The 18,288-nt window shown below is 47.9% G+C and overlaps 1 protein-coding gene across 3 annotated transcripts in view; it reads left to right on the plus strand.

Annotated features, from left to right (window-relative positions):
* LOC310818459 (SAM and SH3 domain-containing protein 1-like) overlaps positions 1-17,523 on the plus strand; it is a 163,146-nt gene extending 145,623 nt beyond the window's left edge. For all 3 annotated transcript variants that reach the window (XM_083689405.1, XM_083689406.1, XM_083689407.1), the window contains exons 11-20: positions 1,284-1,358; positions 1,621-1,764; positions 2,955-3,087; positions 4,431-4,600; positions 5,199-5,408; positions 7,898-8,048; positions 8,251-8,379; positions 10,883-11,925; positions 13,991-14,122; positions 14,363-17,523. In XM_083689405.1, coding sequence (XP_083545531.1) covers positions 1,284-1,358; positions 1,621-1,764; positions 2,955-3,087; positions 4,431-4,600; positions 5,199-5,408; positions 7,898-8,048; positions 8,251-8,379; positions 10,883-11,925; positions 13,991-14,122; positions 14,363-14,626 — 2,451 coding nt within the window. In that variant the 3' untranslated portion in view covers positions 14,627-17,523. The remainder of the gene's footprint in view (positions 1-1,283; positions 1,359-1,620; positions 1,765-2,954; positions 3,088-4,430; positions 4,601-5,198; positions 5,409-7,897; positions 8,049-8,250; positions 8,380-10,882; positions 11,926-13,990; positions 14,123-14,362) is intronic.
* The last annotated feature ends 765 nt before the right edge of the window (positions 17,524-18,288 follow it).

Here is an 18,288-nt window from a genome sequence, read left to right on the forward strand (position 1 = left end):
ATCGAAAGGGGAAGTGGCCTTCTTTGAGTAGATTAGACAAGATGCCCTGTTAAGATGCCCTATAACGTCAAGGGCAGATTGAATTAGTAGTGTGTGTGTGTGTGTGTGTGTGTGTGCGTGCCAGCTCCAGCAATTACACAGCCTAGCGAGGCGTCTGGAGGTCAAAGGCAGTATCAGTTGAGTGATAGGACACTCAATCTCTCTTCTCCCCAGTCCCCCCCTTCCCCCTCCCCCCTCCCCCCGTCCCCCCCCCCACACACACACACTCTCGTGACCGGTCCTATCAAAACTCCCCCCCCGTCTCAAATTGAGTTAAGCGGAGAGAGATGAGACGGGGTCATCATCCACATCTCCCACATTCCTCAGACAGAAACAGTATATTCTCTGTGTGGATGTCTCTACTGTACTGTTCCCCCTCCCTATGCCGTCTCCCTCCCTCCCTCCCTCCCTACCTCCCTCCAACACACGCTCGTAACACACACACACTCGTTAAAGTATTCCTAACCCTATATACGATGTGTGTTCCCACTCTTAAAACCCTAATAACCCCTTCCCTCCTAATTAACCAAAACTGAATCATTGAGTTGGGCAAGCGTATGTGTATATTATAATATCACATAATATATGCTATATTTCAGCTGGGCCACATCTAACCAGATTCTGTCACTTCATTGGCTTGGTGTACTGGAGGTTTGAAAATGACATATAAACCCAACCGGTGACTTCAATTCTCCACGGATGACCTCACAGCTCATTTGAACTCAGACCACCCAATAACTTGACATGCTTAACGAGGACCGAATATGATTTTATTTCATATTACATATCACGTCTCATTGCCAGGCTTCAGTGTCCCATATGAGATCATACCATGGCATACATGCATACAGAACACACCGACGCCCACTCAGCCGATCCAGGCATACATGCATGCATGCATACATACATACATACAACCATGAATCAAACTGCTGCCATTGTGTGTGACACCAAGCTGCATGAATCACTGTGATTTGACTCTTCTAACAGGGATGCCCATGGGGGGGGGAGTTGATATCATTCGGACCGATCAGATTGATTCTAACTCTTTCTTTCTCTTTCTCTCTCTCTCTCTCTCTCTCTCCCTCTCTCTCTCCCTCCCTCCCCCTCTCTTTTTCATTTTCTCTCCCCCCCTCTCACTCTCTCCCCTCTCTCACTCTCCCCCCTTTTCCCCCTCTCTTTCTCATTCTCTCTCTCTCCCCCCCTCCCTCTCTCTGACTCTTCCCTCCCTCCTCCTCTCACAGAGGACGTGTAGTTTCGGGGGATTTGACCTGTCCAACCGTTCGCTCCATGTGGTCAGTGCCGGGTCGGAGCCCAATGTAAGTACAGTATTACGGTACCGCCAGATTACTGTTGGGGATCCTGGGGGGAAACTGGACTCACACACTCAATCAACTCCTTTGTGCTCTTCCTCCCTCTCTCCCCTCCTCCCTTTCTTTCTCTGTTCTCTGTTTCATGTGTCATGCTCTCTATTATTCTTGCTCTCTCTCTCTCTCTCTCTCTCTTTCTCCTATTTCTCTACCTTACTGTACTCTCTCTGTCCCTCCCTTCCTCCTTCCATTTTTTCTCTCTCTCTCTCAGAGTAAGGATCAGGAGGCAATCTACCGGGAGGTGGTCAAGTCTCCCACCACGTCTCGCATCTCCCTGGGCAAGAAGGTCAAGTCTGTCAAGGAGACCATGAGGAAACGCATGTCCAAGAAGTACAGCAGCTCGCTGTCTGAGCAGGTACGCGCACACACGCACACACACACACACACTCAGTTTCAGTTAAGTTGATTGTTTAGTTGTTTGTGATATAGACTCCTGTAAACGATGGGTCAGCATTCTGAATCCTTCCCTTGTCTTCCCTAGAATTCTGTTCTCAATTTGGTTCTGCATAGTGTGTGTGTGTATGGGTGGATGTGTTTGTGTTGGTTACCGAGTAAACATCCAGCATAGTCACACACACACACACACACACACGTAAGTCAAACACACATCTGGGACACTCTCTCTCAGCTGTCCTCACTCACTGGTCTCATCTCTCTAAGGGCCCAGGGTGTAGGCGTGTGTGTGTGTGTGGGTGTGGGTGTGTGTATGTGTGTGGGTGTGTGACTATGCTGGGTGTAAGTCAGTGTGCAAGAGGCTGAGATCATGCAGTGAGGCAAGGCTCCCCCAGGCCTGTGTGTGTGTGTGTGTGTGTGTGTGTGTGTGTGTGTTGGTGTGCGCTCGTGTGTGTGTGTTGGTGTGCGCTCGTGTGTGTGTGTTGGTGTGCGCTCGTGTGTGTGTGTTGGTGTGCGCTCGTGTGTGTGTGTGTGGGTGTGCGCTCGTGTGTGTGTGGGTGTGCGCTCGTGTGTGTGGGTGTGCGCTCATGTGTGTGTGCGTGAGCGCTCGTGCTTGTGTGCGTCTGTGCGTGTGCGTGTGTGTGTGTGTGTGTGTGTAACGATGCATTAGGAGCCTAGGCCTGGTTTCAAATGCTCTGCCACTGGTGTGTAAAACCTTTAGCCGTGGTGCAGCCTTCCAGATGGCCCAACGCAAACACAAAGTTCCCTGGAAAATAAACAAGTGTGATGGCGGTAACGTCAATGCGCTGACCCAAGCACGATTGAGCTAGTCATGATTTCATTTCTCGGAAAAAGACGGACATACCGCCACGGCCCGCATTCGTTAGGGAAAAAAAAAAAGATTTTCTAGGCCACACTGCCACCTTGTGGTATTTTGTTTAAACTCCAACCTCGGTACCAGAGGAGAGCTGTCATTTGTGTCACTGTCAGATGTCTGATCACAAGGGGCTGTGAGTGACAGCTGCTTATCACGGATACTGACGACCTGTCTGTTTCTCCCCCCCCCCCTCCCTCTCTCTTTTTCTCTCTCTCCATCCCTCTCCCTCTCCACCCCCCCTCCCTCTCCCTCTCTGTCCCTCCCTCCCTCCACAGTCAAGCCCAGACGGGGCCCCTAGCTCTCCCCAGTCTCCCCAGCCAGACACTGACTCCCTGGAGAAACCCAAACTCAAGGCTGGAGGATCCGTGGAGAGCCTGAGGAGCTCCCTCAGCGGACAGAGCTCCATGAGTAAGTGTGTGTGTGTGTGTGTGTGTGTGTGTGTGTGTGTGTGGGTCTGTGTCTGTGTGTGTCTGTGTGTGTGTGTGTGTACGCCCCTACGTGAGGTGTAGATGAGCCAGTTGTACCCAGCGCGACTTGGCCGCACAGCGATAGAATGTTGCTTCTTGATCTTCCAGAGACTCAGTGCCACATGCGCGCAGTGCCTGAAAGCGGACACAAGGGGGCGATGCCACCCCATCTTCCCGTCCACCTCCTTCGCGCACGCAACATCTTTTTTTTGGGGGGGGGGGGGATTCAGATGATTCAGGCTATCCTTAAACGACTCCACCAAAGCAAGTCTACTGGGCGGTTGATTAATATGCGTATGACGTCATTGTTTTTCCCGCACAGAACTTATCGTCTCTTATCATCAAACCAAATTGCCGCCCCCTCGCGTCGGAGAGAGAGAGGGTCCAGAGGTGTCCTCATCCGAGCGCTTGTTGCGTTATGTTGCAAGAGATTCTCCCACAACGTGGGGCGGGTGGGGTGGGGTGGGGCTAGGGGGTCTTGGGTCATGTTCAAAGCATTACGAATATGCAGTTCCCATTAGTTGTTTTTGTGGAAAAAGCCCATCTTTGAACTGTTTGATGTCAAGAGAGAGTTTTTGGTTCTGGCGCAACTGCTGTCTCTCTCTCGTGTGTGTTGACTGGTGGTATGGGCCCGGGGGGGCTACACACACACACACACACACATACACACATGCGCACACGCTCGACATTACACAAGAAGCCTTCGCATCTAATGATTCTCACACTGATCACTACCATGGGTTTGGACTCTGATCAGAACCTGATCAGAGAGAGAGAGAGAGACCCAATCGGCCAAGTTCCATCCTGTCCCGCTGCCCAAGTCGACTACAATGGCCCTTTTAGTCTGCTGCTGCTCTCATGTGATATGGTTCTAGTTGTAGTCTTTTAGTCTGCTGCTGCTCTCATGTGATATGGTTCTAGTTGTAGTCTTTTAGTCTGCTGCTGCTCTCATGTGATATTGTTATAGTTGTAGTCTTATTGTTTTTGTTGTCGTTTAGCGTTGTGGTTATTGTTTATGGTTTTGTTATGTTTTGTTGTTTACTGTGGCGATCAGCGTCTGAAGTGGCACCAGTGTGTTGTTAATGTGCTTCCATCTCCTTGATGGAGAGTGTGTGTGTGGAGAACAGCGTGAAGCCGTGTGTTTGGATTTGAGCGTCTCTGCGAGTGCGTTTTACTCCATTGCATCATGGTGTTCGAAAGAGTGTGTGTGTGTGTGTGTGTGTGTGTGTGTGTGTATACACACCAGATCTCTGTCATTGACCGTGTGTGGTCGTGGTTTCTCAGGCGGTCAGACGGTCAGCACCACGGACTCGTCGGCCAGTAACAGAGAGAGCGTGAAGTCGGAGGACGGGGATGACGAGGAGCCCCCCTACAGAGGACCCTTCTGTGGCCGCGCCCGCGTGCACACCGACTTCACCCCCAGTCCCTACGACTCAGACTCCCTCAAGCTAAAGGTAACATACACACCCACACACCCCTCTCTCTCTCTTTCTCTCTCTCCCTCTCTTTCTCTCTCACAGACACACACACACACACACACACACACACACCTCTCTCTCTCTCTCCCTCTCTTTCTCTCTCACAGACACACACACACACACACACACACACACACACCTCTCTCTCTCTCTCCCTCTCTTTCTCTCTCACAGACACACACACACACACACACACACACACACACACCTCTCTCTCTCTCTCCCTCTCTTTCTCTCTCACAGACACACACACACACACACACACACACACACACCTCTCTCTCTCTCTCCCTCTCTTTCTCTCTCACAGACACACACACACCTCTCTCTCTCTCCCTCTTTTTCTCTCTCTCTCTCTCTCACACACACACACACCCACACATTCGTATACACATCTCTCAAACTCACAGACACGCACGCACACACACATAACCGAGTACATGCAGACTTCACCCCTATCCCGTAGGGAACTTCCTGAAGCTAAATCGGGCATCAGCCAATCAACACTCTCTCACCACGCACCACGACGTTCTCTCACCCACACTCGCTTTTCCGCTCTTTCTCACGCCTTCAGAGAGGAGACGTGATCGACATCATCAGCAAGCCCCCCATGGGGACGTGGATGGGCCTGCTCAACAACAAGGTGGGCACCTTCAAGTTCATCTACGTGGACGTGCTGAGCGAGGAGGAGGAGAAGCCCAAGAGGCCCGTGAGGAGGAGGAGGAAGGGGAGACCACCCAAGCCCACCTCTGTGGAGGAGCTGCTGGAACGCATCAACATGAAGGTAGCTCAGCATCCACGCCGTGTGTAGTACATGTACTGTTGTTTTTATACACACACACACACACACACACACACACACACACACACACACACACACACACCCCTGTATGACACAGTCATGTACACACACAAACGAGCTCGCACATGCACACACACACACACCTCTCTGTCTCTCACTCACACTCGCACATGAATATACATATACACACCTGTGCATTTCTCAAACTGGCGCACACACACACACGCCTGCACATCTCTCAAACTGGCATACACACACTAATATACTGTACATATACACACCTGCAAATCTCTCAAACTGGCAAACACACACACACCAATACAGAGGTGTCTCTGACAAGGTATTTTTCAATTGCACGTAGCCACATTTGCCACAACAGCCAGCCTGCCAACCACCCACCCAGCCAACCCCGCCAGCTCAGCCTCCCCAGGGCGAGAGGGCCGTAGGCGGGCTGTTTCTGGGTGATCCCCAGCCCTCATGGAGCCCTGAGATGAAAGGCCAGCCGTGCTGTATCTAAAAGGGCTCTACTCTCCCCAAGGCCATGATAACATGACAGTGGAGAGAGAGACTATTATTGTCTGGCCTGACCGTAGTTAAGCACAGCTGTGCGTCACGCCTGTGACCGCATCACAGCCCTTCGGATATCCACGATATAGCACACACACACACACACACACACACACCCTCTGGTTTGTTATGGCTTAATTATACAGTGGCCTTCATGACCCCCCCGCCCCCCCCCCCCCCCCCCCCCCCCGGAAGACTAGCACTGTAGGCGCGTGTGTAGGGACCCCCACGTCTTCTCCATCAGCACCTACGTAGGGCTGGGAGAGCCAGACTAAACACACTCTCTCTTCCCTTAGCAACCCCTCCATTAGCAACCGGTGACCGATGCCGATAAATCAGCCTGTTCCCTGTCACGCTGGTGACTTATTGAGATTTGAGACGTGTATTTATGTTCATTTTCCATTTTGTGATTTATGGGTTGCTGTGGGTTTGGCTCTGTGGGTTTGTCTTTGAGTGTGTACTGTATGTTTGCTTACTGGCAGTTTAGTCCACGACATTTAATTAATAAAGAAGGCAGTCACGAGAAAAAGCTGAGCAAGACCCAATTATACTCTTGTTGTGACCATCTCTATGTTTATTCATATATTATATATGAAATTGAAGATTTCAACAGATAAAAGTTGTGTGTGTGTATATATACAGTAGCAGTCAAAAGTTTGGACACACCTTGCCAAGAGTGTGCAAAGCTGTCATCAAAGCAAAAGGTGGCTACTTTGAAGAATCTAAAATATAAACCATATTCTGGTTTGTTTTAACACTTCTTTGTTTACTACATAATTCCATATGTGTTCCTTCATAGTTTTGATGTCTTCAATATTAATCTACAATGTAGAAAATAATAACAAATAAAGAAAAACCATTGAATGAGAAGGTGTGCCCAAACTTTTGACTGGTACTGTACATATCTCTTTTATCTGTTGAAATCTTCAATTTCTTTTAAATATGTTTTTAGGGCATTTCTGCTTTATTGGGATAGAGACGGTAGAGGTTGACAGGAAGGATGGGAGAGAGAGAGGAGGGATGACATGCAGGATATGTCGAGGGTCGGAATTGAACCAGGAACCGTGTGATTATGTGGCATGTGCATTAGTGCTACGCCACTGAGCGCCCGAAATCTTCAATTTCAACAATGACACGTTGTGGGTGTTTCCACACAATACACCACACTCGTTCTCGTGCCTTGAAAACCGGCGCCGGAAAGTTCTATTTCGCGAAAGAACAAGGAGAACTCTGTCAGGGAGGGTCTCGTCCTTGTGGCGGTGCAGGGCCAGAGGACTCTGGTTTTTCGTCCCAGCTTCCCTTCATACTTATCCTCACAGAAATAGACATCCTAGAGAGAGTCACTGTTGTCTCCCAGACGGAAGTCTCTCCAACCATGTTAATTGATGGATCTCGATGGTGACACGCAGTCTCTGTAAGATGCGTGGGGTGTACGCAAACTTCGAAAGAACCCAACCGACATCCACACTCTTCCCCCCCAGTTTAAAGTAGAATTTAGAATTTAGAGTTTAGAATTGTTTTGAAACAATAATGTCAGCCGTGACTGTTGAGAGACGCAGATCGTGCCCTGTGATATTCTTAGACGTGTCCGCCCACTTTGAAATCGCACTAGAGGGTGTAATGACTAGCTGTGTGCTATTGTGAAACAAAACGGTGTGTGTGTGTTGGCCTTGTCTCCTGTGGTTCAAGTGGTGGGTTAGGGAGTCTCCTCCACCTCATCCCTTTCTTTTCCTCCCTCCCTTCCCCCCCTTCATGCAGCCACAGTGCCTCTGACAACTCGCCTCAGGCTTGTTCGTTCTGCGGTAAATCGCTACATATAGCATCTGGTTGGTAGGAATCTGCTTCTGATCTAGAAGCAGTTCTGAAGAACGTCAGGTAACCGGATTGGGTTCTTTTTTCCTCAGGAGCACATGCCTACCTTCCTGTTCAATGGCTACGAAGACCTGGACACCTTTAAGCTGCTGGAGGAGGAGGATCTGGATGAGCTCAACATCAGAGACCCCCAGCACAGAGCAGTGCTGCTCACCGCAGTGGAGCTGCTGCAGGAGTACGACAGTGAGTACACACACACACATGCACAGACGAATACACACACACACACACACACACACACACACACACACACAGATATGTACGGACACACACACCCATACACCTTCACTCTGTATTGGTCACTGACTGTATTGATATGAGTATTAGCCTTTCTTGATCACTGACTGACTGTATTTTCTGTGTGTGTCCGTGTCCGTATCCACAGGCAGCAGTGATCCGGAGCGTAGTGGCCTCTCAGGCTCCCAGGAGAAGCTCCTCTCCGAAGGCCACAGCCTGGTGGGCGACTCGCCGCGCGACTCTGGCTGCTACGAGAGCAATGAGAACTTGGAGAATGGTAATGATAGCCTAGCCTAGCATAGCCCTAGCCTTGCGCTACTGGGATTAGCCTGGGCCTAGCCTAGCGCTACAGTGACTGACTCCTTCCCCTCTGGGCTTCTTCCTCCTCCTCCTCCTCCTCCTCCTCTGCCACGCTTCAGCATTCTAAACGCTCCACCCATCGCCCTCCACTGGACCAACGCCAGCCAATCAAACTTCTCTGCTCTCTGCCATCTCTGTCTAGCTCCGCCCCTTACCTCCACCGCCCTGTCCTAGTGCCGTAGCGAAGGGAGAGAGATGTGCTCCCCCCCCCTTCTCTCTCCCCCTCCCCCCTTTCTTTTTCTGCCTTTTCACTCCACTCTCTTCACCACTCTCTCTCTCTCCATCTGCAGGCACACTCTTTCGTCACTGCATCAGCCCTATTCTAAGGCAGAGTGCCCCAGGCCCCAGGCTGCTAGTTTCCCCCACAACGGGGCCCTATGTACAAAGGACGTACCCCGTCCAAAGGCACAGAACCGCTCTACTGAGGTCGAGCCAACTGTCACAGTTCCCCCCAGCTTTCGATGGACCCAGAACCCCACCCGAGCCCCAGGAGGTTGTGTGGTTAGGGGGCTATCAGGTGGATAACTGTACACTGAGGGAATATTTTGTTTGAAATGGCTTCTGGGAGTTGTAGTTGAATTGAATGCGCTTGTTGCCAGCGCTAGTGGGTTCTAGGATCTTTTCTCTCCATGCCATTTCAAGATGTTCTGCTGTTGCATATTCTTGTGTTCAATTTTTATAGTGACCATGTTGCACAATTATCGTACGTGCCTAAACACCCACAATAAGAAAAAACCCCAACATTATTGGAATGGAAATAAATGGAAATCATAGTGCATATATTAGGAAAGCGCATATACAGTACGCTATGTTTATGGAAGTGTATTGAGAACTATATTTGTGAGATTTGTCTGTGTATAGTTGAGACTACTCCTCCAACCCCCACCCTCCCCAAAAAGGACTGTGTGATTTCTCCCTACAGTACCAATTGAGCTGTGTTTTTAGCTTCATAACTCATAAACCATTGCTTTGTCATAACATCTCTATCTCTCTCTATGGATTCCAGTCATAGCACTGGTTTCCCCCCCCCCCTGTTCTGTGTGTGTGTGTGTCATACAGTTCATAAAGATGTGCAATCTTTGAGTTGTGGAATAAACCACTTCAGTGATCGAAGGACTCAGCTTGCTTTATTTCATGTCTCTTCTTTCTTTCTTTCTTTCTTTCTTTCTTTCTTTCTTTCTTTCTTTCTTTCTTTATGTCTCTTTTTCCATCCCAGTTAACTTTCTTCACTAGCTGCATAACACTCAGTGTACATTCTGCATTCTTAATCTGTTCTGTTTGTGTTTCATTAATAAACTGTCCTATCATGTTCTGCTCACTGTTCTCCACAAACCATGCGGATTCTGCCTCATACATTGTACATTATGCTTATACGATAGCCTTTGAGGAAGATATACAATGAGAATCATTTATATATATATATATATCTTTCAGGAGCATATCTGATGGTTGTTTCACGAACGTCATTCCTCACAGATCCCACGTCCATCCTCATACTAGCTGTCCTGGACATTGCACTGATGCACTAAGACACCACAAGGAAAGAGAACCACACACATGATCTATGTCCGTTTAGCTAAAGTGGTACCGTTACCAATGACCATTGGTAGAATGTATCTTTGATATAGATTCTTCATTCATTCTGCTTTTGATGATGTACAGTATTTTGTGTATTTCAGTTAGAATTACATTCGAAATCAATGAACGATGAGTTTTTGAGCATTGATTCTTTTCAAGAGTGACGTATGATTCCAGGATCAATACTTGACCTCATGCCCTTTTGATGGCAACTCATAAAATACATCTTTGCAATGAAAAGTGCTTAACTGGATCAATCAGAATCCTTTGTGGGTAATTTGGCAATCACAGGCACATTGAAACACATCAACTTGAATCACAAAACATTTGAAGAGCTTCCATTAAGCTTAAGATAACTTATGATGGCAATAAATTGAGAATAATGGCATCTGACGGTTCAATATCTGTTGCTTGCCATGTGGAGTCTAGCTCACTTCCACTGTCGTTGCGATCTGTAAGCCGTAAGAGGAATGGTAAGTTTGGCCCCAGCCTTGTGTTATTGTGTTGTGTTTCTGAGACTGCCCCTCTATTCCTCGACTGAAATCCTGTTATGACAATTATTTCACTCTCTGAGTTGAAGCCAGGAAGTATGTACAGCCAGGTTTGAAAATAGACTCAACAAGACGAATAAGAACTCTATCAGTATTATTTCTGCGAAGCTGAAGTAAAGCTTTGTCTTCACAGTTTGGCATCCAGTTCTTTTGATTGAGGAAATTAATAACTCTGCAATAGAAACAACACCCATAGTCAAACCCAAGAAAGTCCATCCGTCTTAGTGTCAGTTCTCTGGTACATTCCCAAGCTCTAGAATAAAGAAGATATTATTGCTCTCTGTGTTTCAGGCAAGAGTAGGAAGACGTCCCGCTCCAGCCGCACCTCCGCGGGCCTCCAGTCGCCAGACTACCCCACCCTGCCCATGACCCAGTCCACCGAAGCCCTGCAGCAGAGCAAGAGGGAACGCAAGTTCACCAAGAACTTCTTCGTCAAGCCCACCTTGAGGGGCTTCAGCCTGCTGGGCCTGAGGAAGGGCCCCCGCCGGACCCCCATGCCTGTCAGCCGCAGCTGTGAGGACCTGGACGGCCCTCTGCAGCCCCCAGGCCCCCAAGCCTGGAAGAGGTCCCACTCCCTGGGGGACCTCCACTGGGAGCAGGCCTTCGACCAGAAGAAGGACCACAGCCTTGAGCTCAAGCCGGCTAAATGTGGGCCGAAGTCAGGCAACGGAAGTCCAGTGAAGGGGCATGGAGTTGGAGGTTCACCGGCTCACAATGGAGGAGGTCCAGCGGTTAGCCCTAAAGGGCGTTATGACCGGCCTCCTGTGCCCTCCCAGCTGCCCCTGAGGCCCCCCTGTCCCACCACCCCGGCCCCCCAGCCGCCGGAGACCCTCCCCAGCCCAATCCCCAGCCCCCCTCAGCCTTCTGTTGGTGGGGAGAGGAGCATCCGGACTCACCCCAAAAAGCCCCCTGTACCCCCTCCCGTCCCCATCAAGAAATCTAAGGAGCGCCTGGCCAACGGTCTTCGCCACCCCCCTCTCCTCCTGCCCTGCTCCCCCACCCACTCCCTCATCCACTCTCACCCCTCTAGCCCAGTCATGAGCCCCAGCCCCAGCCCTAGTGCCCCCGCCCTGCCCACCAAGACCCCCAGCACCCCTGCCAGCCCCTCCTCAGCTTCCCCTGCCTCTCCAGAGGAGCCGAGCACCCCCCCAGCCGTGCCCCCACCCTGGCTGTCGGACCTGCGTGAGTCTGCGTGCCCTCAGATCCAGGGGACCAAGGTGGCATTGGGGAGGAAGGTGTCCCACGCCAAGATGGCCGACGACCTGCAAAGCCTGCTGGAGCAGAGATTGGAGGCCGAGGGCATAGACCTCACTGAGGAGCCGTACTCAGACAAGGTCAGTCACTGACCCCTGACCGTTACTGTGGTAATACACAGAAGACACAGAACTAACCCTAACTAACTAACCCATTGCCCTGAGTCATACTGTACTATGGCACTATGGTGAGTGAGAGGTTGGATGTGGTGGATGATTATTAGGCTAAAGGCAGTTATACAGAGTTTTAGTCTAATTTTTGGGGGCGTACGCTTGTTGAAGGTAATATAACAAATGAGATCGCACACCTTGAGTAGGAGATTGGACTAACCCTAACCGCTTACGATAAACACATGATAATTACAGTACACCGTGCAGGACACACCACAAGTCTTAAGTTTATAGAGTAGGAAACAACATATGAGAGGTTTAAAAAGACATGAGAAATGTCCCGAAGTCATGTTTTGTCTATCATAGCGTCAAGGCCTTTTGACTCCGCGTTGTGACATGCCTTTCTTGACTCAGTCATAACTTGACTGTATCCCATGTTCTGTGAAATGGCTCTCTGCTGTGCCAACAATAGCAGTGGGTTGCTTTGGTATCCATACAGCATAGAAGGAAAAAAGAGAGAGAAATAGAGAGAGTAGCTAGACGATGAGGGGGAAAATCTTCTGCGGGCTGTGGAGCGATGGTGTCTGTTAAGTTTACGGGCTGATGCTCGCTGAAGGCAGGCGGGTTGTTAAACACTCAGCCACAGGCCAGACCCCTGGCTCTGCCTCTTTAACATGGAGGCCCATACGCTGCCAGGCTAACCACACACACACACACACACACACACACACACAGAGGCTCTGAGGGCTGGGGCAGAGGTGAGAAATATCCAAAAGAGACCACAGAGTACTGCCCTGCTGGATTCATATTTAATAAAGAGTTTTGCTGCAGTGACTCTGTCTGGCCACTAGGAGTGCACTGCTTCCTGGCCACGATCGAGTGCATCATTGCTACTGCGACGATCAGTGAGAATGATTAGTAGAAATGTGTTTGTTGTTAGAGAGTCTAGCTTGGAGGGTCATACGGGGCACTTGGCTGTGTGTCCCGCTCAGTTCGTCCCTCCCTCTGGCCTCTCGTCCAGGGTGGCTAGCTAGGCCAAAACTGGCTGGAGACTGGCCAGGACACCAGGTGTCTGCAGCCTAAACGAGAGAGAGAGAGAGAGAAGGAGGGAGATGTTTGAAGTTTTTCCCCCATAGTATTCTCTCTCTATTTTCATAAAATGCTAATCATTCATCTAGTCATTTTTTTTTTTTCATGCGATGATCTGCCCAGAAATAGGGGAACTCTTTGGGAGTGTTCGGGAAAAACTTCTCAGCAAACAATCTCTCTCTCTCCCTCCCTCTCTCTTTCCTTAATGTTTTCAACAAGCTTCTTTTCCCTAAGTCCGTTTTTATTTTCAAAGTTTCCCTCCCTCAGGAGGCTGGTGCTGCAGTCTGCCTTTGGATATGAGCTTATCTGCCCACCAATGGCGTTCCAGTGTTTTGACTCATTACGTGACATTATTAGTCTGCTTCGTTCCCCCATAAACAACAAGAACTGGGCCTCTCAAGTCTCATAATGTTCAAATTAGCAAATAAAGCGAGAACATACGTCAGCCCGCGGTCTTGGAGTCTTCAAAACATGCGGTTCTTGTAGAAGCTTCGGTTGACAAACACCGTGACGATTGTCAATAAAACGGAGAATATGGTCTCCGTTGCGTCTTGTGTTTCGGTTTATGATTGAATGGTCTTTACAGGATTAGCAGGCACTTTTATTGAAGCAAAAATCGAAAAGTCACTATCGTTTCCAAATTGGCTTCTCTAATATGGCATTGGTTGTGGTGAATTCCTCTGGTGCTTTGAAATGTCGGGTTAATGTTTTCCCTCCTTAGCAACCTAGATTAACTCCAGATCCGGGTTGGTTTTGCAGTGTCTCAGTCTGACATGCACCCGGGTATCTCCCATATCTCAACCAGCATGCTAGCAATTGGCAGTGCAAAGCTCCTAGCCTCTGTGTGTGGTACTGTATGAAGCTTTGGGAAACTCTGGGTCCCTTTCCTTCTCTTCCTCCACTCATTCGCCGTCTCTCTCTCTCCCTCCTTCGTTCTTCTCTCCAGCATGGGCGGTGTGGTATCCCCCAGCCCCTGGTGCAGCGCTACTCTGAGGATCTGGAGCAGCCGGTGAAGGACGTGGCGTCCACCATGGACCAGGTCCGCGTCAAGCAGCTCCGCAAGCAACACCGCATGGCTGTGAGTGTCCACTACTTCTTTATCTTATCCACTCACATAAGTATGTTCTTGGGTCCTTGTGATACTTAAAAACTGATGTGTCCATGAAGAAAGACCGTGACAGTGATAGTCATTGATAAGAGAATTGCTAATCGTTTTGTTATTTATCATTGAAACGTTTGCACCCTGCTCTGAAACCACCAGGTTAGGTCAAACCAAAAAGATCCTAAAACGTGCTCTGTCTCTCCCGGTATTCCTCAGATCCCGTTCGGAGGTTTGACCGAGATGTGCCGGAAGCCTCTCTCCCCGGGCCACGTCAACACCGTTTCCGATTGGCTGGTGTCCATCGGGCTGCCCATGTACGCCACACCGTTGGCCACGGCAGGATACGACACGCTGGGGCGCGTCTCCTCGCTCACGGAGACCGGCGTGTGGGAGGCGGGGGTCCGGGACGAGAGACACGCCCGCAGACTGGTCAGCGAGGCCAGATTGGTCAGCGCACACAGCAGAGACGCACAGTCGTAACTGTGTTAGTGTTTAACCACACAGGCGGACGGTTACTGGGACGGTTGTACAGCTGTCCGCTCAGAGGACCGCACGGTCGACTAACGCAGAACTGAATGACTGTTCAAATGAGTACAGCACAATTTACAGCCCCCATCGAGACTTCGGATTGGACTGTGGACAATGCACAGCCACAGTCGAGACTTAGGATTGGACGATGCACAGCCAGTCGAGACTTACGATTGGACGATGCACAGCCACAGTCGAGACTTACGATTGGACGATGCACAGCCACAGCTGAGACTTACGAGCAATTTCTGCTCCGTTTGCTTCCCTCTCTATCAATTTATCTGTCTCTCTCGCTCTCTTTTTCTATTCCTCTCCTTTTAAAATGTTTACGGTGAGATTCTTCTGACTACCAAGAAAAGATATCAGATGCCTTTTAGAAAACGGACTTTAGACTCGCTCTTCTGGGACTGTTTCCCTTTGGAAACGAAAACCTGTGGTCTTAAAACACGAGAACATGAGAACTGCCTTCGAGGAAATAGCACACACTCATTTTTTAGGTTGAAGACTTTTTTTTTATATATATATAAAAGTGTGAAAGACTGTTTTATCAATGTTTTCCTGTGTTTCGTAAGTGCTTCATTTTCATCTCGTGCTCGAGACAGAGTATGGGAGATTAGTTTGACAGTGATGTAGCTTGGCCAAAGCAATTTCTTTTTAATCTGCAGACTTCACTATTGTTAATCCAACTCCTTAATGCTACAGCATATTAAAGGATGGGTTCTGTTCTCTACAATTAATAGACTAAAAACATAACACACACAAAATAGGCATACAACGCTATTGTATGGAGATTTCTTTTTAAAATCCTTACTTTCTATCACGTTAGTGTTTTTGTAATATAGGCTTCTGTGCCATGTATTCTAATTTCAAGGTGATTTTATGTGTTCAAGAAGTATTTGTTTTGTCTGCTTATGTGAATGTCCAGGTCGTGTTTGGAGGCCATATCTCAGTCATTGTAAGTACAGACAGCTGTTGACATGAGTTTATATTGCAGATTATATTTCAGATTTCAAAAAAATATATATCTTGGGTGCATGTAATCCTTCAATATGTAGGTCCTTACATCGAGGCTCTGTATACCACTCTAATAATCATTCATGGGAGATCAGCCTTTTCTTTGCAGACAATATTGTCTCCATGTATCCAAGCTCATTTTTAAGTTGCCTTAATGTTATGTAATGAATGAACAGTTAGATGACTATCTATTCATGTACTCAGCATTTACCCCTGCTGCCCCCTTCACCAAGGCTTGACTGTCCACGCCACACAAGGCCTATACGTTCTGAATGTGGGCCTGTGTGATGACGGTGATTGTCAGTACAACATACACACATCATGTCTGCAGATGGTTTAACTGTAATGGTTTTAAACACACACACACACACACACCACCATAACCACATATGTGTGGCTCCTGTCCTTGTGAAGCACAGATGTGACTCCACTAGCAGGCTGATTCCAACACGGTGTCCCATGTTGAACACACCAGCTCAGCTCAGCGTATCCCAGTCCTGGCCATAGACAGTGAATGAGACATGGTGTACATAATCCCACACAGAGGGTGGTGGTAGAGAAGGAGGAGGAGGGATGGAGGGAGGAGGGAGGGCTTACAGTTGTTCCACAGAGACACACAGCTGACATCTGGTTTGTCATGTCCTAGGCTCTCTTGGACGAGGGGGTGGGGGGTGTGTGTGTGTGTGTGTGTGTATCTTTCAGACATGGTGAGGACAGATGGTGAAGGGAGGCAGTAGATGGGGCGACCTACGTACTGTACAGTGTGTAACTCTTAGGTTTTACTTTCTGGTTTAGAATCAGTTGAGTGTCCACTGAGTCAACTTCTTACCTATGCTATTTAGAGACTGTCCTCTTCTGCAGTAATCACCGACTGATCATTGCAGTAAGGAAGAGTTATCACAAATGAGATGGAAACACAGAATCTTCGCGCTCTTGAGTGATAGTCCCTTCAAAACAGGGTCAGGGCTGTGTCTGTTCCAGTTCAAAGGTCAAGGTCTGTCTGTTATACTGCGAAAGGAATTTCATCCATTGCAAACATGTTCCAGTCTTAGTATCCCTGGCAGTGGCCTGTGGAGTTTCAAAATAAAAGTTTGGCAGAGTGGTTTTAAAAATAGGGGATGCTTTTGCAGTGGACACTCGATAGAAGTGTGATGCCTTTTCTCTTCAATCAACGTGGTGCTCTGAGCTCGCTAGGACACAATTAGGAGGGGTTTGGAAGAAGAAAAAATCCAACATTTGAGGATGTATTTTGTAAAGAAGAAGAAATACTGTCACTGTAAAATGCACTTTAGAAAGTAAATCAAGTTGTTTTTAAAGCAAAATTGGCAGACATTTTCTTAAGTCCATCAGCGGACATTTGTTTTCAGGTAATGTAAAGGGTTTGAATGGGTTATGCTGGTGTTTAGTTATCTTAGTATTGAGTTCCCAATGCCAAGTTAATGTAAAAATGTAATTAATCATTCATGAATTAACGTGTTCCAATTACTTACTTCCAATTTGTTTTTGCAGTCTTACAAAAAAATCTTAATTACATATATGAAATGCTAAACAACAAAAGTTGCACATTCTGTATATGTAATTGGTATTTAAATAACTTATTTTTTGCTTTTCATATCAACTGTAATTATTAGCTGTACTATACAAATAGCAATACCTTGTCGCATATTGCTTTAGCCCATGAAAAGCTACAGTATGTATTGTAAAATATAAGTGTAAAAATGATTTTATTTGGTTTCAACTAGCTAATGATTGTCTATAAAGACTTGCTTGTGTATTGAAACAAAAAATAATGTCTATAACTATTTGTCATTCTGAAATATAATAAAAACTCTTTCTTGCCATCCACTGTTCTTTGTGCTGTTTTCCCCTCTCTCTCTCTCTCTCGCTCTCTCTCTCACAAACACACACACACACACACACACCCACACACACACCTCTGCTGTCTGATGACGAGGTGTGGGCAGGGAGTTATTGGTTGTTTTCACTGCTGTGGCTGAAAGCTAAAACCTACACCACATGTTGTCCTCTACTCTTTGACATGTCTTCATTACATTTAAACTTTTTATTTGCAGATAATAAGTCTCACTATGCAATAACAGGTATCGCATTACCAGACTGGATTTGATTAAAACCCTTTGAATCCCAAACATGGGATCAGTATGTTCTGGCGGATAGGAGTAGAGAGACTGGTTTAATTTTCTGTGGTTTAGAGAGGAAAGAAAAACAAATCTGATTTACTTTTGACCTGCTTGGCTTCAATATCTCGGCACAATGAGTTGATGCCGCCTGACAGGTTTACTCCTGTAGTTTGATACCATTCCTCATTCCGTTTCGTGTATGACCATGGTCCTCTGTGGTCCTCTGTGGCTCAGTTGGTAGAGCATGGTGCTAACAACGCTTAGGTTGTGGGTTTGATTCCTGCTGGGACCATATATACTGAATTGTATGCACTCACTGCAATGGAAGTCGCTTTGGATAAAAGCGTCAGCTAAATGGCGTATATTACAATGAGCCCGTCCTCCGATTTCTACCTCCTGGGTTCGACCCATTCAGTTGTGTCTGGCTCATATGGATTGATTTATAGCGCATCTGTTAAACAC

This window comes from Argentina silus (assembly GCF_951799395.1).
Source record: "Argentina silus genome assembly, chromosome: 17".
NCBI classification, from domain to species: Eukaryota; Metazoa; Chordata; class Actinopteri; order Argentiniformes; family Argentinidae; genus Argentina; species Argentina silus.